The following is a 25,271-nucleotide window of genomic DNA, read 5'->3' on the forward strand; positions in this document are numbered from 1 at the left end:
TTCATGAAGAATGTACATGCCCAAAGTGTCGATTCTCCTGCTCCTCAGAAGCTGCCTGACCTGCTGTGCTTTTCCATCGCTACACTTTTTTGACACCAAGGAACTGGAGCAAAACTGGAATCAATGGATATCGGGGGAAAGCTGGAAGATTGGAAGATGGTTGTGGTTGTTGGAAATCAGTCATCTCCATGACATCTCTGCAGGCAGGAGTACTTCAGGAAAGCATCCTCAGCCCAATCATCTTCAGCTGCTGCATTAATGAGCTCTATCATAAGGAAGGGATGATCAGCACCATTGGTGATCCTCAGGTACTGAAGCAGTACAAGTACAAATGCAACAAATCCTGGACAATATCCAGGCTTTGGATGACAAGAGGCAAGTAACGTACACGCTACAGACATGCACGTCTATGACCATCACCAATGAGAAAGAATCAAACCTCCAGCCCTTGACATTCTATGGTGTTACCAATACGGAATGCCCTACTATCAACATCTTCGGATTACCATTGACCCAAACCTCAACTGGACTATGCATATGAAGAAGAGAAAGTGAAAAGTGTAGTTGCTGGAGAGTCAGATTTAAAAACTGTGGCACTGGAAATGCAAGGCAGGTCAGGCAGCATCCGAGGAGCAGGAGAGTCAATGTTTCAGGCATAAGCTCTTCATCAGGAATGTTTGGGGGGTGGGGGTGGAAGAGAGTTGTGAGATAAATAGGAGGGCGGGAGTGAGGCTTGGGGGAGGAGGTAGATAAGAAGGTGATAGGTGAATGCAGATGGGGAGATGGAGCTGATAGGTGGGAAGGAAGATGGACAGGTGGTTAAGAGAACAGTGCCAAGTTGGAAGGTTGGATCTGGGATAACGTGAGGGTCTGGGGAGATGAGGAATCTGATGAAATCGACCTTGTTGCCATGTGGGTCCCAAGGCAGATGATGAGGCATTCTTCCTCCAATGTCATGAGGCTTGAACTTGGTGATGGAGGAGGGCCAGGACTTGCCTGTTCTTGGTGGAGTGGGAGGGGAGTTGAAGTAGTCGATCACAAGATGATGGGTTTGTTGGGTGCATGTGTCCCGGAGATGTTCTCTGAAAAGTACTGTGAGTTAGCATTCTGCCTCCTCAGTGTATAGAAGACCACATCAAGAGCAACAATACAGGGGATGAGGTGGGTGGATGTGCAGGAAAATCTCTGCGGATGTGAAAAGATTCTTTGGGGCCTTGGACGACGTGAGGGGAGCGGTGTGGGTATAGGTTTTACACCGCTTACGGCAGCAAGGGAAGGTACCAGGTATGGAGTGTGGACTGGTGGAGCGCATGGACCTCAAGAGGGGAGTCTCTGTGGAATGCAGATAGGGCAAGGGACCTATGTCTCTGGTGTTGGGGTCTGATTGTAGGTGGTGAAAATGGCAGAGGATGATGCGCTGAATCTGGATATTTGCAGGGGTAGGATTCACAGGTGGAGGTGCAGAAAGTGGTGGAGATGTGCTGGAAGGCATTGTTGATCGCGTGAGGAGGCAATTGCGGTCCTTGAAATAGGAGGCCGTCTGGGATGTTCTGGAGTGGAATTGCTCTTCCTGGGAGCAGATACAGCAAAGGAGGAGGAATTGGAAGTAAGGGATTGTGTTTTTGCAGGGAGAGGAGGTGTAATCTGGGTCGCCATGGGAATCAGTAGGTTTGAAATAGATATTTGTGTTGAGGCATTCACTGGAGATGGATGCGGAGATGTTTAGGAAGGGGACTGAGGTGTCTGAGATGGTCCACCTGAACTTCAGGTCAGGGTGGAAGGTGTTAGCGATGTTGATGAACTGTTCCACCTCCTCGTGGGAGCAGTCATCAATGTAACGGCAGAAGAGGTGGTGGATGGTGCAGGTGCAACTGCGGAAGATGGACTGTTCCCTGTATCCTATGCACAGACAGGTATAACTGGGGCCCATGTGGGTGCCCATGGCTGCACTTTTGGTCTGAAGGAAGTGGGAGGATTCGAAGGAGAAGTTGTTGGGTGTGAGAACAAGTTCTGCCAATGGAATGAATGTGTTGGTCGAGGGGTGTGATTGGGTGGTGGGAAAGGATGAAACGAAGGGCCAGGAGACCTTCGTCATGGCAGATGGATGTGTATAGAGGCTCGATGTCCATGGTGAAGATGAGGCATTGGTGGCTGGGGGAACAAAAGTCATGGAGGAGGTGGAGGGTGTGGGTGGTGTCCCGAATGTGTGTGGGGACGTTTTGGACCAAGGGGGTGGGGCAGTACGGTATCAAGGTATGAGGAGACAAGTTCGGTGGGGCAAGAGCAGCTGGAGACAATAGGTCAACTGGGACAGTCAGGTTTGTGAATTGTGGGTAAGAGGTAGGAATTGGTTGTGCGGGATTCTGGGAATATGAGGTCGGAGGCTGTGGATGGCGATCCCCTGAGGTGATGAGGTTGTGGATGGTCTGGGAAATGATGGTTTGGTGATGGGAGGTAAGGTTATGGTCAAGGGGACAGTAGGTGGAAGTGTCCGTGCGTGGTGTCTGACTTCAGAGATGTAGAGGTCAGTCCGCCAAACTGCTGGTGTGCCCCCCTTGTCCGATGGTTTGATGGTGAGGTTGGATTGGAGCAGAGTGAATGAAGGGCTATGTGTTGTGAGTGTGAGAGTTTGAGCAGGTGAGAGGGGTGGATAGGTTCAAGTGGTTAGTGTCACGGCAGCAGTTGGAGTGGAAGAGGTCCAGGGCAGGTAAGAGACAGGACGGGGTGTCCAAGAGACAAATGTTGGTGGCGAGGGAAGTGGTTCTCAGAGGGTGGGTGGGAGTCATGATTGAAAAAGTAAGCAAGGTGACTGAGGCAGCAGAAGAAATATTTGATGTCACGTATTGTAAGAGGCTGAGTACTCAGCCTCGTGGGTCACTGGTGTTGAGGATTATAGTGGAAGTAGTGTTGTCGCTTGTTTTTTCTGATTACAGTCTATAGGTCAGTAGGTCGAGGATCCAGTTATAGAGAGGGGACCGAGACCTTGGTATTCAACTTTAGAAACGAGTTATAAGATCAAGGAGGTTATCTTGCTGCTGTGCAGAACTTTGGTTAAGTCACAGCTGAAGCACTGCGTGCATTTGTGGTTCCCTCATGGGTGTGAGGTACTCACATGATGAGATGGGCATTGTCATTTTGCAGTCGTGGTAGAAGTGTTTCCTGCCTCCACTTCAGGAAGTGATTCATTGTTGGTGACGCTTGGATATTGACGGTGACTTGGTCTCTGGTCCACACCTCCACTCCAATCAGAGCAATGCGAATGTTGAATGGTCTGTAATACTGAAAAAGGGAGAAGTGTCTGTCACTCAAGGGATTGAATTGACCTGAAACATTGGTCCAACTCATCCGCTTTGACCAGACATCCCAAACTGAGGTTGTCCCATTTGCTCACATCTGACCCATATCCCTCCAAACCCTTCCTATTCATATACACATCCAGGTGCCTTCCAAATATTGTAATTGTAACCACTTCCGCCATTTCCTCTGGCAGCTCGTTCCAAACACGAACCACCCGCTGTGTGAAAAAGTTACCCCTCAAGTCCTTTTCATATAGAGTCATAGAAATGTACAGCATGGAAACCCACTCACTCTGACATGAGTAAGATAAGTGCTATGACATTAGAGGCATTTCTATGGATAGAAGCTTGACTGTCTGGCAGAAGACAGTGGGGATTAAAGGGCCCTTCTCGGGATGGAAGCCTGTAACTGGTGGTAGTCCACAAGGCTCACTGTTGGGATCACAACTTTTCATTTACTACCTTGTGACAAAGCTGTTCCTTTAACAAAGTTAGGTCGTCCTTGTATTTTTCAGAGAGGTTGTAAACGACACAGCTTCTGAAAAGTCTGAGTTTGGAAAGATTTTAGGGTCTTTTTTTTACAAATAACAGATACTGCCTCAGGCAGAAGGCTTTCAAGTAAAAGAAAACACTTGTATAGGGAGAGTGGCCAGTTCTCCCAGCTCAGCCTATGCCAGGCTTGGTTTATGTTTGGAGTTAAAAATCACACAACACCAGGTTATAGTCCAACAGGTTTAATTGAAAGCACACTAGCTTTCGGAGCGACGCTCCGAAAGCTCGTGTGCTTCCAATTAAACCTATTGGACTATAACCTGGTGTTGCGTGATTTTTAACTTTGTACACCCCAGTCCAACACCGGCATCTCCGAATCATGTTTATTTTTGGAAGTAGTGAAGAAAGGCTGGACCCAGAAGCAGGTCCCAGCTGGTTCTTTCTCTCTGACTTCTCTCTGTAAGACCCTGTGTTTGATGTTACCTTTTGTGCCGAGGGGTGTTTATGGGGATTGTTGCAAGTATTTTGGAGCATTATTATTAAGTGGGATGATATGTTGAGTTTTTGGACAGGTTAGGTTATTTGGTATTCTGTTTTCTGTTCTTTGTGTTTCATTCAGTAATCTTGTAAATAAATTCTGTTTTGTTTAAAATGAAGTGATTTGACCAGCTGATTCACTCCTGGTGTATCGACCTTTCACTTGGTTAAAACAACTAGCAAAGTTAGGGGCTGGGCTACTTTCTGGAAATGTTTTGAGGGGGCTAGCCTGGTCCATAGCAACATGAAAGATTTGAACGAAGGAACTGAGGGCATTCTGGCTAAGTTTGCCGACGATACAAAATAGGTGGAGGGGCAGGTATTGAGGAAGTGGGTAGTCTGCAAAAAGATTTGGACAGATTCAGAGAGTGGGTGAAGAAGTGGCAGCTAAAATACAGTGATGGGAAGTGTGAGATCATGCACTTTGGTAGGAAGAATTGAGGCAAGGATTATTTTGTAAATGGAGAGAATATTCAGAAATCTGAAGTGCAGAGGGACTTGGGGTTTCTCTTAAGGTAAACTTGCAGGTGGAATTGGTAGTTAGGAAGGTGCACACAATGCTGTCATTCATCTCGAGAGGACTAGATATAAAAGCAGAGATGTACTTTGGAGGTTTTCTAAGCCTCTGGTCAGACAACATTTAGAGTATTATGAGCAATTTTGGACCCCATACCTCAGGAAGGATATATTGGCCCTGGAGCGAGTCCAGAGGAAGTTCACCCTTCAGCCTCCAATGCTCCAGGGAAAAATGCCCTAGCTGATTCAGCCTCCCCTTCTATCTCAAACCCATCATTGCCAGCAACATCCTTGTAAATGTTTTCTGAACCATCTCAAATTTCACAATATCCTGCTGAAAGAAGTACGACCAGAGTTGCATACAGTATTCCAAAGGTGGCCTCACCAGTGTCCTGTACATCCCAATGTCTTTACTCAATATTACAACCAAGCATGCCAAACACTTCTTTACCATCCTGTCTCTCTGCAACTCCACTTTTAAGGAATGATGCACCTGCACCCCGAGGTCTCTTTGTTCTTCAAACTCCCAAAGTCCTTCCATTTCCTGAATAAGTCCTCCCTGATTTGCTTTACCAAAATGCAACGTTTATCTAAATTAAACTCCAAATGCCACTTCTGGCCCATCCGGCCAACGGCTCATTATATTCTGAGATAATCTTCTTCACTGTCCACTGCACCACCTATTTTATTGTTATCTGCAAACTTACGAACTGTGCTCCCTATATTCACATCAAATTCATTGACATAAATGATGAAAAGCACTGGCCCCAGCACTAATTCTTATGGCACATCATTGTCTTTTTGCTACAGCAATGTAGTTCGTCTCACTGCCCAGCCTTTCACCTCGAGCCAGAAGTCACACGACACCAGGTTGTAGTCCAACAGGCTTATTTAAAATCACAAGCTTTTGGAGCACAATCCCTTTGTCAGATGAAGTGAGAGAGAAGAACACGCAGTCATAGAGTTTATAGGCAGAGAGATCAAGGGCAGAGCTCACTAGTGTGAGCAGAGTATCGAATAATAAATCTCTGCAGATGACCAAGAGTGTTAGACAGTGTGAGTAAAGAATCAACAGCTGAATAACAAATGAAAGAATGACCTATAATCCAATTAAATGAAGCAGGGAAATAATTACAAAAAATTAAATATAATATGGTGCTTGAGACAAACTAAATGATTGGCATAACATGATAGGTATAAGAATTGCAGGCCGAGGCTCGAACCAAAATGATAAGTTACCCAAAAATGTACAAACTAATTAAGGTAAACAATCATAACAATTTATCAAGGTTGTGGTATCAGAACAGGACACTAAGACAGATTTTACAGAGAGAGAATAGTGTGATGGCATCAGTTTCACCTCCAGCCTGCAAATCTTTCTTCATATCATAATGATCCCATTGCACATTGAAAGCCACATTTGACTCTGCCATGAGCCTCACGTCGGTCGTCGGGAATTATTGGAAAAGGTTCTTCGGGACAAGGTTGATATGTATTTAGAAGCAAATGGACTTTGTGTGAGGGAAAATTGTGCTTCACTAACCTGATCAAGTTTTTTGAGGTGTTTGATGATGTCAACATGGACCTTGGTAAAACCTTTGATAAGGCCCCTCACAGCAGACTGGTACAAAAGGTGGAGTCACATGTTTTGGAGGTGAGCTAGCAGGATGGACACAGAATTGGCTTAGTCATAAGAGACAAAGCGTAGCGGTGGAAGGATGCTTTTCGGTATGGAGGGCTATGACTTGTGGTATTCCTCAGGGATCAGTGCTGGAATCTCTGTTGTTCATGGTCTACATAAAAGATTTGGAGAAAAACGTCACTGGTCTATTCAGTAACTTTGTGGACAATACAAAGATTGGTGGAGTTGCAGATAATGAGGAGGACTGACAGAGAATACAGCAGGATATAGATCAGTCTGAGTTATGGTCAGAAAAATGGCAGAAATAGTTTAATCCGGACAAATGTGTGGTGATATATTTTGGAAGGTCAAGTACAGTGGAAATTATACAGTGAATGGCAGAACCCTTGGGAGAATTGAAATACAGAGGGATCTGGGTGTGCAGGTTCACAGATCACTGAAGATGGCAGCACAGGTAGATGAGGTAGTAAAAAAGGTCTATAGCATACTTGCCTTCAATAGAAGGGGCATTGAGTATAAGGATAGGCAAGCTATACTGTAGCTTTACAGAACTTAGGCCACACTTGAATATTGCGTACGGTTCTGGTCACCACACTACCAGGAGGATGTGGATATTTTGGAGAGGGTACAGAAAAGGTTTACCACAATGTTGCCTGGGATTGGGATTTTAGCTGTGAAGAAAGATTGGAAAGACCTGGCTCGTTTTCACTGGAACTGAAAATGTGTTGCTGGAAAAGTGCAGCAGGTCAGGCAGCATCCAAGGAGCAGGAGAATCGACGTTTCGGGCATGAGCCCTTCTTCAGGAATCTGTTTTCACTGGAAGGCAGGAATTTGAGGAGTGACCTGACAGAAGTTTCTAAGTTTGTGAATGGATGGATAGAGTGGAAAGTGTCAGGTGTTTTCCCAGGGTGGAGGGTTTAATTACTGGGGGACACAGGTTTAAGGTATGGGGCGGGCGGGAAGTTTAAAAGAGATGTGCGAGGCAAATATTTTGCACAAAGGGTGGTGAGTGCCTGGAACGTGCTGCCAGAAGAGAGAGTGAAAGCAAATGGACCAATACATGAATAGGAAGGGAACACAGGGATATAGTAATTTCCACCCTGGGAAAAGGTTTCCAGCTATCCACTCTATCTATGTCTCGCATCATCTTGTACTCCTCTATCAAGTCACCTCTCATCCCTCTTCATTCCAATGAGAAAAGCCTGAGCTCCCTCAACCTTTCTTCATAAAACACGCCCTCCATCCCAGGCAGCATCCTGGTAAATCTCCTCTGCACCTTCTCTTAACCTTCCACATCCTTCCTATAATGAGGTGACCAGAACTGGACACAATATTCTAAGTGTTGTCTCACCAGGGCTTTATAGAACTGCAGCATAACCTTTTGGCTCTTAAACTCAATCCCCCTGTTAATGAAAGCCAACACACCACACGCCTTCTTCACAACCCTATCATCTGAGATGGCAACTTTGAGAGATCTATGGAGGTGGACTCCAAGATCATTCTATTCCCCACACTGCCAAGAATCTTAACATTAAACCTGTAATCTATTCAAATTCGACCTTCCAATGTGAATGACTTCACACTTTTCAAGGTTGAACACCATCTGCCACTTATCAGCCCAGCTCTGCATGTGTCAATGTCCACTGCAACCTACAAATGCCCTCCACACTATCCACAACTCCACCAACCTTTGTGTCTTTGGTAAACTTACTAAGCCACCCTTCCACTTCCTCATCCAAGTCATTTATAAAAATCACAAAGAGCAGAGGTCCCAGAACAGATCCCTGTGGAACATCATTGGTCACTGAGCTCCAAGCTGAATACTTTCCACCAATTACCATCCTCTGTCTTCTAGGGCCAGCCAGTTCTGTATCCAGATAGCCAGATTTCCCTGTATCCCATGCCTCCTTACTTTCTGCATGAGCCTACCATGGGGAACCTTATCAAACACCTTGTTAAAGTCTATATATACCACATTCACTGCTCTATCTTCATCAAAGTAGTTTGTCTCATCCTCAAAGGATTCAATAAGGCTTGTGGGGCATAACCTGCCCCTCCCAAAGCCATGCTACCTATCTATAATCAAGCTATGCTTTTCTAAATAATCATTAGTCCTGTCTCTCAGAATCCTCTCCAATAATTTGCCCAAACGCAGATGTAAGACTGACTGGTCTGTAATTCCCAGGGTTGTCTCTATTCCCTTTCTTGAAAAAGGGAATAACATTTGCCTCTCTCCAATGGGTTACCACAATGCTGTATTTAATGTCATTGTCATTCTACCCTGCCTGATAGGAAGGAGAGACTGAACAGAGATTTAGCAGAGAAAGGTGAACCTGTATGGGAACAGAGTCTTCATACTCACCAGGTCGACTGTGTTGGCAATGTCAATCATTCTTCGCACTACAGCTCCTCGATTACTGTCCATATTCTGATACTGGAAGGAAACAGAAGGGTTGGTGCTGATTCAGTGAATCAAACAGACCAATTCAGACTCCCCATGATCACACACACCCTCCACTGCTCTCCAAACACTCCCCAAAGTTGTGTGGAGTCCTCATCATCCTTTCTGACTTCTTCACAGTGGGAGGGTTAGAGAGCACAGGCTGAGGCCATTCACCTAACCTGCCAGTGCTATACCTGTGGAGGAGCTCTCCTATTAATATCACTTTCCTGCTCTGCCCCCATAGCCTGACATTGTTTCCTCCCCCTCACATATTTGTTCAGCCCTTCTTTTGAAAGGTATTTTGAAACTGTAACCACGTTCATGGCTATGGGAAATTGGGAGTAGTGCAGGTAATATTGTGTATTTTAGATTAGATTACTTACAGTGTGGAAACAGGCCCTTCGGCCCAACAAGTCCACACCGACCCGCCGAAGCGTAACCCACCCATACCCCTACATTTACCCCTATTACCTAACACTACGGGCAATTTAGCATGGCCAATTCACCTGACTTGCACATCTTTGGAGTGTGGGAGGAAACCGGAGCACCCGGAGGAAACCCACGCAGACACGGGGAGAATGTGCAAACTCCACACAGTCAGTCGCCTGAGGCGGGAATTGAACCCGGGTCTCTGGCGCTGCGAGGCAGCAGTGCTAACCACTGTGCCACCGTGCCGCCCACTGATGCAGATTTGATGGGCTGAAAGGCCTCTTCTCTACTACACCCTTTCAGACACTTCACATACAAGCACAAAGCAATCGAGATGAAGATTGTCATGACAGGTGAATGCCTGAACTTCAAAAAGTGATGATTAACATAAATTAATTACCAAGGTTCAAAGACATTGGGCCAGAATTTGCAAGGATTGTCTGCTCCTTCCCTTACAGGTGAAGATGGAGGTTCATATATTTGCCGGATTCCAAACAAAATTCCTTCAAAAATGTGGAGATTACTTTAAATCGGAGAGGTTCCTTTAGTGCAAACCTTGGCTACTTTTGACCACAGCGTTTGCTGTAATCTCGGAGTGGAATGTCTAGCAGTACAGAAATTGCCACTTTGGCAGCTGTTGTGAGAAGAAATACATAAGGTGCTTTTGGGCCCCTTATCAAAGGAAAGAAATAATGGCATTGGAGGTAGTGCAGAGAAGGGGCACTGGGTATGAAGATACTAACCTTCGAAGGTCTGATGAAGAAGCAGCACTTCGAAAGCCAGTGCTTCAAAATATGACTATAACCTGGTGTTGTGTGACTTTTAATTTTGTCCATCCAAGACCAACACCAGCTCCTCCAAATCATGGGTATAAAAGGGCTGGCTTCTGAGTTATAGAGTTATAGAGATGTACAGTACGGAAACAGATCCTTCAGTTCTACTTGTCCATGTTGAACAGACATCCTAACCTGATCTCGCCCCACTTGCTAACACTTGGCCCATATCCCCCCCAACCCTTCCTGTTCATATACCTATTCATATACAGTAGCGCCTCGACATACGAACGATCCCGTTCATGAACAAATCAGGATTGTACGTAAAATTTTGCTTCAACACACGTATGAAATTCAAGGTACAAATGAAGGGACAAATGCAAAAAGCCCATGTGCGACCATGTGGTTTCATTGTTCTGCTTTGCTACGTGCTTGTTGAACGCAAAAGCTCTCGGGCCCCGCATGATCTCATTCAGTTTGTCTTTGGTGCGTGCGCTGTGAACAGCTGTCCAAGCATTCTTACGCTATCCAAACAATGGGAAAAATTGATTCAGTTCGCGAACTTTTCGGTTCGTGAACTGGGTCCCGGAACGGATTAAGTTCGTAAGTCGAGGCGCTACTGTATTTAAATGCTGTAATTGTACTTGCTTTGACCACTTCCTCTGGCAACTCATTCCATACCCGCATCACCCTCTGTGTGAACATAGGACATAGAACATAGAACAATACAGCACAAAACAGGCCTTTCGGCCCTTGATGTTGTGCCAACCTATGAACTATTCTCAGCTCGTCCCCCTACACTATCCCATCATCATCCATTATCTAAGGATTGTTTAAATCTCCCTAATGTGGCTGAGCTGACTACCTTAGCAGGAAGGGCATTCCACGCCCTTACCACTCTGCATAAAGAACCTACCTCCGACATCAGTCTTAAATCTATCACCCCTCTATTTGTAGTTTTGTCCTCTCATACAAGCTGTCTTCATCATCCTAGGAAAACGACTTTCACTGTCTACCCTATCTAATCCTCTGATCATCTTGTATGTCTCTATTAAATCCCCTCTTAGCATTCTTCATTCCAATGAGAACAGACCCAAGTCTCTCAGCCTTTCCCCATAAGACTTTCCCTCCAGACCAGGCAACATCCTGGTAAATTTCCTCTGCACCTTTTCCAATGCTTCCACATCCTTCCTGTAATGGGGTGACCAGATCTGTACACAATATTCCAAGTGTGGCCACACCAGCGTTTTGTATAGTTGCAGCATGATATTGCGGTTCCGGAACTCAATCCCTCTACCAATGAATCTACCATTCCTGAAGAAGGGCTCATGCCCGAAGCGTCGATTCTCCTGCTCCTTGGATGCTGCCTGACCTGCTGCGCTTTTCTAGCAACACATTTTCAGCCCTCCACCAATGAAACTTAACACACCGTATGCCTTCTTAACAGCACTATCCACCTGGGTGGCAACTTTCAGGGACCTATGCACATGGAGTCCAAGATACCTCTGCACATCCACACTACCAAGAATCTTTCCATTAACCCAGTATTCTGCCTTCTTGTTATTTTTCCCAAAGTGAATCACCTCACATTTAGTGCATTTAATTGCCCTGCAGGTCTCTTTTGTATTTTTTCTCTTAGACACTCAACAATGCCCTCTAGTTCTGGATTCCCCCACCTCAGGGAAAAGACATTGACTATTTACACTATCCATGCCCCTCATGATTTTATAATCCCCTTTCTGGTCACCCCTCAGCCTCCGATGCTCCAGGGAAAACAGCCCCAGCCTGTTCAGCCACTCCCTATAGCTCAAATCCTCCAACCCTCCAATCCTTGTAAATCTTTTCTGAACCCTTTCAAGTTTCACATCTTTCTGATAGGAAGGAGACCAGAATTGCATGCGTTATTCAAAAAGTGACCTAACCAATGTTCTGTACAGCCGCAACATGACCTCCCAACTCCTATACTCAATAATCTGACCAATAAAGGAAAGTATACCAAACGCCTTCTTCACTATCCTATCTACCTGCGACTCTACTTTCAAGGAGCTATGAACCTGCACTCCAAGGTCTCTTTGTTCAGCAACACTCCCTCGGACCTTACCATTAAGTGTATAAGTCCTGCTAAGATTTGCTTTCCCAAAATGCAGCACCTCCATTTAGCTAAATTAAACTCCATCTGCCACTTCTCAGTCCACTGGCCCATTGGATCAAGATCCCGTTGCAATCTGACTTGCTGCTTATGCTATTTGGCATGCAAGTAGTCCTGTTTGCTGCCTTCCCCAGGTTGACACCTCATCTTCAAGAATGCCTGGAGCTTCTCCTGGCATGATCTCCTGCACTCTCCATTGAACCCAGGTTGATCCTCTGGGTTGATGGTAATGGTTGAGTGGGGAATATGCCAGACCATGAGATTACAGATTGTGCTGGAGTACAATTCTGCTGCTGTTGATGACCCACAGCGCTTTTTGGATGCTCAGTTTTGAGTTGTTAGATCTGTTCGAAATCTGTCCCTTTTAGCACAATGACAGCCACAAAACATGATGGAGAGTATTCTCAATATGAAGGTGGGACTTCGTCTCTCCAAGAACTGTGCGATGGTTGCTCTTAATGATGCTGTCATGGACGGATACATCTGCAGCTGGCAGATTAGTTAGGATGAGGTCAAGTATGTTTTTTCCTGTTGTTGGTTCCCTAACCACCTGCTACAGACGCAGACAAGCAGTTATGTCCTTCAGTAGTCGAGCAGCTCGATCTGTAGTGCTGCTGCCAATTACATTCAGTGCTTCCTTCAGTGTTGTTCAACTCAGGAATATTAACTCATCAGCCGAGGGAGGATGGTACATGGTAATCAGCAGGAAGTTTCCTTGCCTGTGTTTCAGCTGAAATCATGAGATTTCATGGGGTCCACAGTCAGTGTTGAGGACTCCCAGACCACCTCCCTCCCGACTGTGTCCCACTGTGCCACCACCTCTGCTGGGTCTGCCCTGCCGGTGGGACAGGATTTATCCAGGGATGGTGGTGGTGACGTCTGGGATATTATAAGATGTGAGTATGACTATGGCAGGTTGTTGCTTGACTATCTGTGAGACAGCTCTGCCAGTTTTGGCACTAGCCCCTTTAATATTAGTGAGGAGGACCCTGAAAAGTTGACAGGGCTGTTTCTGTTGTTGTCTTTTCCTGTGCCTCGGTCAATACTAGGTGATCTGTCAAGTTTCATTTCTTTGTTGAGACTTTGAAGCGATTGGTACAACTGAATGGTTTATTTGGCCATTTCAGAGGGCAACTGAGAGTCAAACTCATCATTGAGGGTCTGGAGTCATATGTGGGTCAGACCAGGTAAGAATGGCTGATTTCTTTCCCGAAAAGACATGAGTAACCAATGCTGCCTTCTTTTGTGTCATTAGCACATTTGGATATGTAACATTCGAATGCCATTATCCAAATCATGACTAAATAATGCGAGTAATTGAGGCTGTTCCACAGATCCTTGTGGGATAGCACTATTTACATCCTGACATTCACTGTCCTTGAATGCCCCCCCATCCCATTTCCATTTGTGAGTCTCCCCCTCACTGTCTTCCAGTGAAGCTCAACTGAGTCCTCTCCAATATCTGTTAATCCTTCTCTTTGTCGATGAGTGCCATTCAATAAATCTTCATTCATGTCTTACATGAAGGCAGAATTAGACCATGTGACCAGTGGAATGCTGGGTCCTCTACTTTTCATCATTTATATAAATGATTTGGATGTGAACACAGGCGATATGGTTAGTACGTTTGCAGCTGACACCAAAATTGGAGATGTCGTGGACAGCGAAGAAAATTACCTCAGAATACAACGGAATCTTGATCAGATGGGCCAATGGGCTGACGAGTGGCAGATGGAGTTTAATTTTAGAAAAATGCGAGGTGCTGCATTTTGGAAAGGCAAATCAGAGCAGCACTCGTACACTTAATCGTAAGGTCCTAGGGAGTGTTACTGAACAAAGAGACCTTGGGGTACAGGTTCATAGCTCCTTGAAAGTAGAGTCACAGGTAGACAGGATAATGAAGAAGGCATTTGTTATGCTTTCCATTATTGGTCAGAATATTGAGTACAGGAGTTGGGAGGTCATGTTGCGGACAGGACAATGTCCAGGACATTGGTTAGGCCACTGTTGGAATATTGCGTGCAATTCTGGACTCCTTCCTATCGGAAAGATGTTGTCAAACTTGAAAGGGTTCAGAAAAGATTTACCAGATGTTGCCAGGGTTGGAGAATTTGAGCTATAGGGAGAGGCTGAATAGGCTGGGGTTGTTTTCCCTGAAACATTGAAGGCTGAGGGGTGACCTTATAGAGGTTTATAAAATCATGAGGGGCATGAATAGGATAAATAGACAAAGTCTTTTCACTCGGGTGGGGAAGTCCAGAACTGGAGGGCATAGGTTTCGGGTGAGAGGAGAAAGATATAAAAGGGACCTCAGGGGCAACTTTTTCACGCAGAAGGTGGTACGTGTATGGAATGAGCTGCCAGAGGATGTGGTGGAGGCTGGTACAATTGCAACATTTAAAGGGCATCTGGATGAGTATATGAATAGGAAGGGTTTAGAGGGATATGGGTCAAGTGCTGGCAAATGGGACTAGATTAAGTCAGGATATCTGGTCAACATGGACGAGTCAGACCGAAGAGTCTGTTTCCATGCTGTACATCTCTCTGACTCTATGATTCTGAGTTTTCTCTGCCATTCGATTGTGGCTGATATGTTTCTCAATCTCTTTCTCTTGCTTTCTCCCCATAACCCCCGATCCCCTTACCATCCTGAACCTATCTATCTCTGTCTTAAATACACTCACCACCCTCTGGCTGAAGAAATTCCTCCTTATCTCAGTTCCAAAGGTCGTCCCTTCACTGAGGCCATGTCTTCAGGGCCTAGTCAGTCCTCCTGGTGGAAACATTTCCTCCACATCCACTTCATCCAGGCCTCTCAAAACTCTGTGACTTTATTGCTGTTTCAATGCCTCACTGTCTGTGAGTCCACAGCTCAATCATTATCATATCTCAACCACGCTGTTCACAGCCTCTTTGTCTCAGTGTTCAGTTCTGTAATTTTGGATCTTGAGTTCCCTTTTTCATTTGTTTTTATTGTTGTTTTTCCCGCTGCGACTCTCCATTCAATTGCAGGTCAGTTCCACTCACTCCTCTTAAGACTTATTTGGCTTTGCGCTCTGAAACTTTTTATCTATCTTGTCCAGATGATAATAGCCTCAAAATTTTATTATTTCATTGTTTATGATTTAATGTGACAAGTGTGTCTCTCGCAAAGTCATCCTTTGTTGCCTATCTCTCATTTCCCTTTAACTGAGTGGTTTGCGAGACCATTTCATACGACAGTTAATGGTCACCCACATTCTGGTACATCGAGGTTGTCAAATGTCAACCAGAGGAGGTAAACAGCTGATTTCTTTCTCTAAAGGACATTAGTGAACTAGTTGTTTTATGACATTAACAGACAGTTTTATGATTCTCAACCTGGCTTTTGGTTCCAGGTTTATGAAGTGAATTTAAAATTGACTCGCTGCTGTAGTGGGATTTGAACTTGTATCCCCAGATCAATACACAAGGTATGTATGAGCAGTCTTTTGTCATGACCACTACACTACCATGACTCCCCCACTTTTGATGGTTACGCCAACAGCTTTACACTATTCTTTGAAAATGTGCAACAAGATTCCAAGGTTATTCATGTGCATCAGGGACAGTAGAGATCCACACAAATCCTGATCCTGCAGGAGGAGACTTTACCCACCAGGTTCTGATCTGTCACAAGCACCAGCTCGACATATCTTGTCTCTGACAGCACATCCCTTCCCATCTGGAGAAAGAGAAAATCTCTATCAGTTTAAAGTGTAACCTTACAGTGAGCCCTGAATGAGCCAGTACCGGTTACAGGCCAATTCACATGGCTTATCCCTTTTCTTGTAGGCCCGAGTATTTTGTCCTGTCCACTATCTTTATTTCCTCAGAATGATCCTCAGTTTGAAATTAAAAGTAGTCTATTGATTGGCTTGTTACTTCTCCTTCTTTGACATTCTCCTTTTCCGGACCCTCCCTTCTTTTTCCTTTAAGTAACAATTGCATCCAGCTCAGAAAACACCCACTAACATCACAGCTTGCAAATCAAATCTGTGGGCCATCATCAGGTAGGTGTGGCCCGGATCTGTATATATCAGTGGGTTGCAAATGGAAGAGCATTGAGAACTAGCAGTCACTGTTTAACAGTAATGCATCACCTGTTTAAAATCAAGAAAAAGTGATATTCTCTGCCACAAAGAAGGTTGTATATAGATTCATAGAGATGTACAACATGGAAACAGACCCTTCGGTCCAACCTGTCCATGCCGACCAGATATCCCAACCCAATCTAGTCCCACCTGCCAGCACGCGGCCCATATCCCACCAAACCCTTCCTATTCATATACCCATCCAAATGCCTCTTAAATGTTGCAATTGTACCAGCCTCCACCACATCCTCTGGCTGCTCATTCCATACCGTACCACCCTCTGCATGAAAAAGTTGCCCCTTAGGTCTCTTTTATATCTTTTCCCTCTCACCCTAAACCTATGCTCTCCAGTTCTGGACTCCCCAATCCCAGGGAAAAGACTTTGCCTATTTATCCTATCCATGCCCCTCATCATTTTGAAAACCTCTATAAGGTCACCCCTCAGCCTCCGACACTCGAGGGAAAACAGCCCCAGCCTGTTTAGCCTCACCCTGCAGCTCAGATCCTCCAACCCTGGCAACATCCTTGTAAATATTTTCTGAACCCTTTTAAGTTTCACAACATCTTTCCGATAGGACGGATACCAGAATTGCACGCAATATTCCAACAGTGGCCTAACCAATGTCCTGTACAGCCGCAACATGACCTCCCAATTCCTGTACTCAATACTCTGACCAATAAAGGAAAGCATACCAAATGCCTTCCTCACTATCCTATCTACCTGCGACTCCACTTTCAAGGAACTATGAACCTGCACTCCAAGGTCTCTTTGTTCAGCAACACTCCCTCGGACCTTACCATTAAGTGTATAAGTCCTGCTAAGATTTGCTTTCCCAAAATGCAGCACCTTGCATTTATCTGAATTAAACTCCATCTGCCACTTCTCAGCCCATTGGCCCATCTGGTCAAGATCCTGTTGTAACCCTCTTTACTCTCCACTACACCCCAATTTTGGTGTCATCTGCAAACTTACTAACTGTAACTCTTATGCTCACATCCAAATTATTTATGTAAATGACAAAAAGTAGAGGGCCCAGCACCGATTCTTGTAGCACTCCACTAGTCACAGGCCTCCAATCTGAAAATCAACGCTCCACCACCATCCTCTGTCTTCTAGCTTTGAGCCAGTTCTGTATCCAACTGGCTAGTTCTCCCTGTATTCCATGAGATCTAACCTTGCTAATCAGTCTCCCATGGGGAACCTTGTCGAACGTCTTACTGAAGTCCATATTGATCACATCAACTGCTCTGCCCTCATCAATCTTCTTTGTTACTTCATCCAAAAACTCAATCAAGTTTGTGAGACATGATTTCCCACGCACAAAGCCATGTTGACTATCCCGAATCAGTCCTTGCCTTTCCAAATACATGTACAAGGTAAAAACAATGACTGCAGATGCTGGAAAGATGGCCTCCTTCTTTACAGACCGCAATTTCCCTTCCCACGTGGTTAAAGATTCCCTCCAATGCATCTCGTCCACATCCCGCACATCCGCCCTCAGACCCCACCCCTCCAACCGTAACAAGGACAGAACACCCCTGGGGCTCAACTTCCACCCTACCAACCTTCGCATAAACCAAATCATCCGCCAACATTTCCGCCACCTCCAAAAAGACCCCATCACCAGGGATATATTTGCCTCCCCACACCTTTCCGCCTTCCGCAAAGACCGTTCCCTCCGTGACTACCTGGTCAGGTCCACCCTCCCATCCTGGCACTTTCCCTTGCCACTGCAGGAACTGTAAAACCTGGGCCCACACCTCTTCACTCACCTCTATCCAAGGCCCTAAAGGAGCCTTCCACATCCATCAAAGTTTTACTTGCACACCTACTAATATCATTTATTGTATCCGTTGCTCCCGATGCGGTTTCCTCTACATTGGGGAGACTGGGCGTCTCCTAGCAGAGCGCTTTAGGGAACATCTCTGGGTCACCCGCACCAATCAACCACACCGCCCCATGGCCTAACATTTCAAATCCCCCTCCCACTCTGCTGAGGACATGGAGGTCCTGGGCCTCCTTCACCGTCGCTCCCTCACCACCAGACCCCTGGAGGAAGAACGCCTCATCTTCCGCCTCGGAACACTTCAACCCCAGGGCATCAATGTGGACTTCAACAGTTTCCTCATTTCCCCTTCCCCCACCTCACCCTAGTGCCAAACTTCCAGCTCAGCACTGTCCCCATGACTTGTCCGGACTTGTCCTACCTGCCTATCTTCTTTTCCACCTATCCACTCCACCCTCTCCTCCCTGACCTATCACCTTCATCCCTCCCCCACTCACCTATTGTACTCTATGCTAGTTTCTCCCCACCCCCACCCTCCTCTAGCTTATCTCTCCACGCTTCGGGCTGTCTGCCTTTATTCCTGATGAAGGGCTTTTGCCCGAACTGTCGATTTCGCTGCTCCTTGGATGCTGCCTGAACTGCTGTGCTCTTCCAGCACCACTAATCCAAATACATGTACATCCTGTCCCCCACGATTCCCTCTTACAACTTGCCCACCACCGAGGTCAGGCTCACTGTCTATAGTTCTCTGGCTTGTCCTTACCATCGTTCTTAAACAGTGGCACAACGTTAGCCAACCTCCAGTCTTCTGGCACCTCACCTGTGACTATTGATGATACAAATATCTCAGCAAGAGGAACTCTACACCTTATAAGGTATTGAAAACAGAATTTTTCAACATTTAAGAAAGAGTTGAGTAGATTCACGAGAAGCTGTGGGAATTACAGACCAACATCTGTGGTAAGCAAGGTGATTGTGTTTAGGAGCTGCGAGGTTTTGCTGCAGTTCTACAAAATCCTGGTTAGACCACACTTGGAATATTGTATCCAGTTCTGGTTGCCTCATTATAGGAAGGATGTAGATGCTTTAGAGAGGGTGCAGAGGAGATTTACCAGGATGCTGCCTGGATTGGAGGGCTTGTATAATGAAGAGAGGTTGAGTGAGTTCAGGCTTTTCACACTCGAGAAGAAAGAAGAGAGGTGACTTGATAGAGGTGTACAGTGTAATGAGAGGAGTAGATAGAGTAGATAGCTGGAGACATTTCCCCAGGGCAGAAATGGCTGTCACAAGGGGTCATAATTTTAAGGTAATTGGAGGAAGGTGTAGGGGAGATGTCAGAGATAGGTGCTTTACACAGAGAATGGTGGGTTTATATCACTACCAGCAGTGGTAGTAGAGTCAGAGACATTAGGGACATTGAAGTGACTGCTGGACAAGCACATGGACAACAGTAAATTGAGATGTGTGTACGAGTTTAGATCTGAGATGAAGATAAATGCTCATGGGGCGGAAGGGCATTTATGTGCTGTACTGTTCTATGTTCTAAACAACAGGTGGACACCTCGATTTCCTTCTCCTGAAGTTACTGTTATGAACAGAACTCAGAAGCCCACGCAGTAACATAAACTATTAGAGGGAACATGTCTTCTGTGCGGCAGCGGTTGTAGATTTGCCAGGTGCTGTCGAAGGATGTTTGGCTAATTTCTGTTGACAGTAAGTGTCAGTTGTGGAGAGAGTGGATGCTTGTGGATACGGTACCACTCAAGTGGGTAGTTTTGTCCTGCATGTTGTCAAGCTTTTTGAGTGTTGTTGGAGCTGCACCCATCTAGGCAAGTGGTTGCTATTCCATCACACTCCTGACTTGTGTCTTGCAGATGGTGGATAGGCTTTCGGGAGTCAGGAGATGAGCTACTCACTGTAGTATTCCTAGCCTCTGACCTGGTCTTGTTGCCACTTGGTTTATCAATGGTCAACCCCAGGATTTTGATAGTGAGCAATTTAGTGATGGGAACACCTTTGAATGTAAAGGGACAGTGGTTATTGTCTCTTATTGGTAATGGTCACTGCCTGACATTTATGTGGCTCAAATATTACTTGGCACTTCTCAACCTAAGTCTGTTTTAAGAAGAGTCCTCCCCACTCCTTCTCAAGGACATCCAGTGACAGGTAATAAATGCAGGACCAACCAGGAAAGCCCTTGCCAACAAGTGAAAAAATCTGTGTTTTATTTACTGCTTTCCCCACCTGTCCTGCCACTTTCAGTGCTCTATGCACATATATACCCCAAGTCCCTCTGCACCTGCACCCCCTTTTAGAATTGTGTCTCTTATTTCATTTTGAAACTTCTGACACTTCATGTTGCTATATATTGAGCCTTATCTGCCACGAATGCCCTGCCAGTAGCAGTGGTAGACTCTCCCTCTTTATGGGCATTTAAGCAGGCATTGGATAGGTATATGGAGGATAGTGGGTTAGTATAGGTTAGGTGGGCTTGGATCGGCGCAACATCGAGGGCCAAAGGGCCTGTACTGCGCTGTATTCTTCTATGTTCTATGTTCTATGTTCTATGCATCCAACAACTCCACCAGCTTGTCAATATTCTTTTGCAGTTCCATCACAATCATTCTCACCAGTTATAGTTTTTCAAGTTTTGTATCATCTGTAAATTTTTAAATTCTCTCTTCCCAGTAACTTTAAAAAGGGACACAAAAGTAATAAAAACAGCAAATGCAAATTATGAAAGCAAGCCAGAACAATATATAAAAATGGACAGCAAAAGTGCAAAAGGAAGAAAGTAGCTGAAGTGAATGTTGCTCACTTGGAGGATGAGGCTGGTCAGTTAATAATGGCGAACTCTGAAATAACAGAATCCCTAAAACAATGTTTTGCCTCAGTTTTCAAGGGGGTCCCTGACACCAATCCAGCAGTAACAGGAGTATGTCATTCAGCCCCCTGAGCCCAATCTACCATCCAGTGAGATTATGGCTGATCTGTGGCCTCATTCCACATAACTGTCTTTGGACAATATCCTTTAATACCATGGTTTAACAACAATGTATTCATCTCCAATTTCAAATTAACAACTGAACCAGCATCCACTGCCATTTGTGAGGGAAATTTCCAAACATCTACCACCTTTTGGGTGTAGACGTGCTTTCTTATATCTCTCCTGAACATTCTGGCCCTAATTCTCAGTCCATGCCCCCTACGTGTATACTACTTTAGTGACAGGTGAACAGAAGTTATAGAAAATGAGGAACTTAGAACAATCATCACCATGAGGGAAAACTTGCAAAGGTCAAACATCACATAACATCAAGTTATATTCTGACAGGTTTATTTGAAGCCACAAGCTTTCAGAGCACTGCCCTTCATCAGGTGACGTCCCTCACAAAGGGGCAATGCTGCGACAGCTTATGATTTCAAGTAAACCTGTCAGACTATAACTTGATGTTGTGTGACCTTTGAGGAGGATAAATGTGAGGTTATTCATTTTGGATGGAGGAATATGAAAGCAACTTATTATCTAAAGGGAACAAAACTTCAGAGTGCTTCGGTACAGCGGGATCTGGGTGTGCTTGTGCATGAATTATGCAAATATGCAGGTGCTGCAGGTAATAAGGAAGGCACATGGAGTTTTGGCATTCAATGCAAAATGAATAAAATATAAAAGTAAACAAGTATTAGAGAGATCACACCTTGAATACTGAGTATAGTTTTGGCTCCCTTACTCGAGGACAGATGTAGTTGTGTTCATCAGAAATTGCAGCAGCTATCACACAGTGGTATTTATGCTGAGCGCTGGGTGGTAGGAAGGGAGGGGAGTAGAGGGAAGGGGAGATGAGCAGATAGGTGGAGATGGATCGCAGAGAGAGAGAGATAGAGAGAAAGGTGAAAGGCTAGGGAGGGATTGATGATCATAAGTCAGGAAAGAAGAGAAACTGACAAAGTGATAATGAGAACTAAGAGTAGGAGAGATTGGATAGGCTGTAGGCCAAAAGCAACTTGTGTCATGAAAGGATGAAGGTGTTGGGGTGGGTAAAAAAAATGTTAACTATGCTTTCTCGCAAAATATACTGCCAGATTTGCTGAACTTGTCCAGTAATTTGTTTTTGTTGTGGTTATTTGTAAAGTCTAGTGAGGAACTGAATAATTTTGACAGCCATTAATTGTTCTGATTTACTGTGTAGTGAATCCAGTGATAGGGAGTCTAATTTGGCCTGGCTAACTATCCTGTGTCCCCAGAACCCAGATCACAGGAACTGATCTATCCGAGAATACTAAGGGAAGCAGGTGAAGATATTGCCCATATGAAATGATTGTATCCTCATTAGTCACAGAAGAGGTCCCAGAGAAATGGAAAATAGCCAATGCTCTTCCTTTGTCTCAGAAAGACAATAGAGACAGTCCAGGAAGTTATTGCCTGATGAGTCTTAGGTCAGTGGTAGGGAAATTATTGAAGAAGATTCTAAGCGACAGAATTTACTCATTTTGGAAAATTATGGAGTTATTAGCGAGAGAGAGGATGGTTTTGTGTGGGGGAGCTCATTCCTCACCAACCTGATTGAGTTCTTTGAAGAAATGACAAAGATTATTGATGAGGGCAGAGTGCTTGACGTTGTCAAATGGACTTTAGCAAAGCCTTTGATAAGGTCCCTCATGACAGGATGATACAAAAGTTGAAGTTATGTGTGATCTGTGATGTGTGGTGCTGGAAAAGCACAGTAGGTCAGGCAGCATCCAAGGAGCAGGAGAGTTGACGTTTTGGGCAAAAGCCCTTCATCAAGAATGTCGGCTCTTCCAATGTTGGTACAGCCCACAGATGTTAATAAGGACTACTTTTCAGTGTCGACAGGGCTATGGTTGATGTTGTCACTTCCAGAGTGTAGGTCGAAGACAGATGATCTGTCTGGTTTCAGTCCTTTTTTGAGACTTTGTCACAAAATAAACTGAGTGATTTCAGAGGCATGTTAGAAGCAAACCACATTGTTGTGGGTCTGGAGTCACGTGTATGCCAGACCGGATCAGGATTCCTTCCCAACAATTGTTTCATGGCCTACATTAGAATTTTAATTCCAGATTTTGTTGACCTCAAATTCCTCTATCTACAGTGGCAGGATTAAGACAAGGGTTCCCAAAACATTAGCTGGTTTCCTGGGTTTCTCATCCAGTGGGCATTTGATAAGGTTCCCCACTGTAAACTAATGGAGAAAGTGAAGTCACATGGTGTGCAGGGTGTTCTAGCTCGGTGGATAAAGAACTGGGTGAACAACAGGAGACAGAGAGTAGTGGTTGAAGGAAGTTTCTTGAAATGGAGGAAGGTGACCAGTGGTGTTCCACAGGGATTAGTGCTGGGGCCACTGTTGTTTGTAATATACATAAATGATCTGGAAGAGGGAGCTGTTGGTATGATCAGCAAGTTTGCAGATGACACAAAAATTGGTAGAGTAGCAGAAAACATAAGGGAATGTCAGAGAATACAGGAGGATATAGATAGACTGGCGAGTTGGGCAGAGAAGTGGCAGATGGAGTTCAATCCAGACAAATGTGAGGTGATGCATTTTGGGAAGTCTAATTCTAGAGCCTTGGGAAATTATACAGTAAACAGAAGAGCCTTGGGAAAAGTTGATGAGCAGAGAGATCTGGGAGTTCAGGTCCATTGTACCCTGAAGGTTGCTGCACAGGTGGATAGAGTGGTCAAGAAGGCATATAGTATGCTTGCCTTCATTGGACGGGGTATTGAGTATAAGTGCTGGCAGGTCATGTTAAAATTGTACAAGACATTGGTTAGGCCGCATTTAGAATATTGTGTACAGTTCTGGCTGCCCCATTACCAAAAGGATGTGGACGCTTTGGAGAGGGTGCAGAGAAGGTTTATGAGGATGTTGCCTGGTATGGAGGTTCTAGCTATGAAGAGAGGTTGAGTAGGTTAGGATTGTGTTCATTAGAAAAAAGGAGATTGAGGGGGGACCTGATTGAGGTTTACAAAATCATGAAGGGTATAGACAGGGTAGATAGAGATAAGCTTTCTCCCAGGGGGAAAGATTCAATAATGAGAGGTTACGCGTTCAAGTTAAGAGGTGAAAAGTTTAAGGGGTATATATGCAGCAAGTATTTTTCACAGAGAGTGGTAGGTGCCTGTTACATGTTGCCAGCAGAGGTGGTAGAGGCAGGCACTGTAGATTCACTCAAGATGTGGCTGGATAGATGCATGAGTAGGTGAGGAGCAGAGGGATACAGATGCTTAGGAATTGGGCGACAAGTTTGGACAGTGGACTTTGATCAGCTCAGGCTTGGAGGGCCAAAGGGCCTGTTTCTGGGCTGTAAAGTTTCTTTGTTCTTTGTTCTTTGTCCAAGTGCACTGGGGTGACCTTTTCATTGTGCCCGTTCCTGGTTCACATGACTCTCCCCACCAGCCTTCCCAAAACCCAAGGTACCTTTCCCTGCAAGCGTAAAAGATGCAAAATTTGTTGGCACACCACCCCCCCCCCCCCCCACCCCCTCCTCCATCCATGGCCTCAAATAGTGCATCCAGGTGAGACAGAGGTTCACCTGCATCTCCTGCAATTTAGTTTACTGAATGCAGTGCTCCCAATGTGGTCTTCTCTACATCAGGGAGATAAAACATAAACTTAGGACCCGTTTCACCAAGCATCACAGCCGGGCCTGCAGGAGCTGACCGGACCTCCCAGTCACTATCTTTTTTTTTAAGATATATTTTCATTGAAAAAATAATTTTTTTAATATTACAACAAATACAAAACAATACATTTCAAAACAGTACAAAAAAAGAACACGAGAGAAAAAGTAAAAGAAACCCTTTACCCCCATGTACCCCCATAATATATAGAAAAATATATAATATAAAAACCCAACTAACTATTTAACTGAATAAATAATAACCAACAACAAACTAATAAATAATAATAACTCAACTCAGCCAAACAAGACAGTCATACATTCACAGTTCCTCTTCCTTGGATATTGGACTTGTAAAACCCAATCGTTACGGCTATATAAAAGCCCTTGTTAGTGTGGCAGATAAATCTGAGCCCAGGTATTCCAAAAAGGGCTGTTATGTCTTATAAAAATTCT

At 44.9% G+C, this 25,271-nt stretch overlaps 1 protein-coding gene across 1 annotated transcript in view; it reads right to left on the minus strand.

The window, feature by feature from the left end:
• Positions 1-25,271, minus strand: part of LOC122544470 (disintegrin and metalloproteinase domain-containing protein 12-like) — a 255,817-nt gene that overhangs the window by 128,458 nt on the left and 102,088 nt on the right. Inside the window, exons 7-9 of the mRNA XM_087992302.1 lie at positions 15,915-15,980; positions 8,846-8,917; positions 3,113-3,279 (exon numbers count right to left, since the gene is read on the minus strand). Of these exons, the coding sequence (XP_087848428.1) occupies positions 3,113-3,279; positions 8,846-8,917; positions 15,915-15,980 (305 nt within the window). The remainder of the gene's footprint in view (positions 1-3,112; positions 3,280-8,845; positions 8,918-15,914; positions 15,981-25,271) is intronic.

The sequence above is a fragment of the Chiloscyllium plagiosum genome, unplaced genomic scaffold (genome assembly GCF_037043375.1).
Source record: "Chiloscyllium plagiosum isolate Xiang-an unplaced genomic scaffold, Cpla_swu_hap1 HiC_scaffold_1, whole genome shotgun sequence".
Taxonomy (NCBI): Eukaryota; Metazoa; Chordata; class Chondrichthyes; order Orectolobiformes; family Hemiscylliidae; genus Chiloscyllium; species Chiloscyllium plagiosum.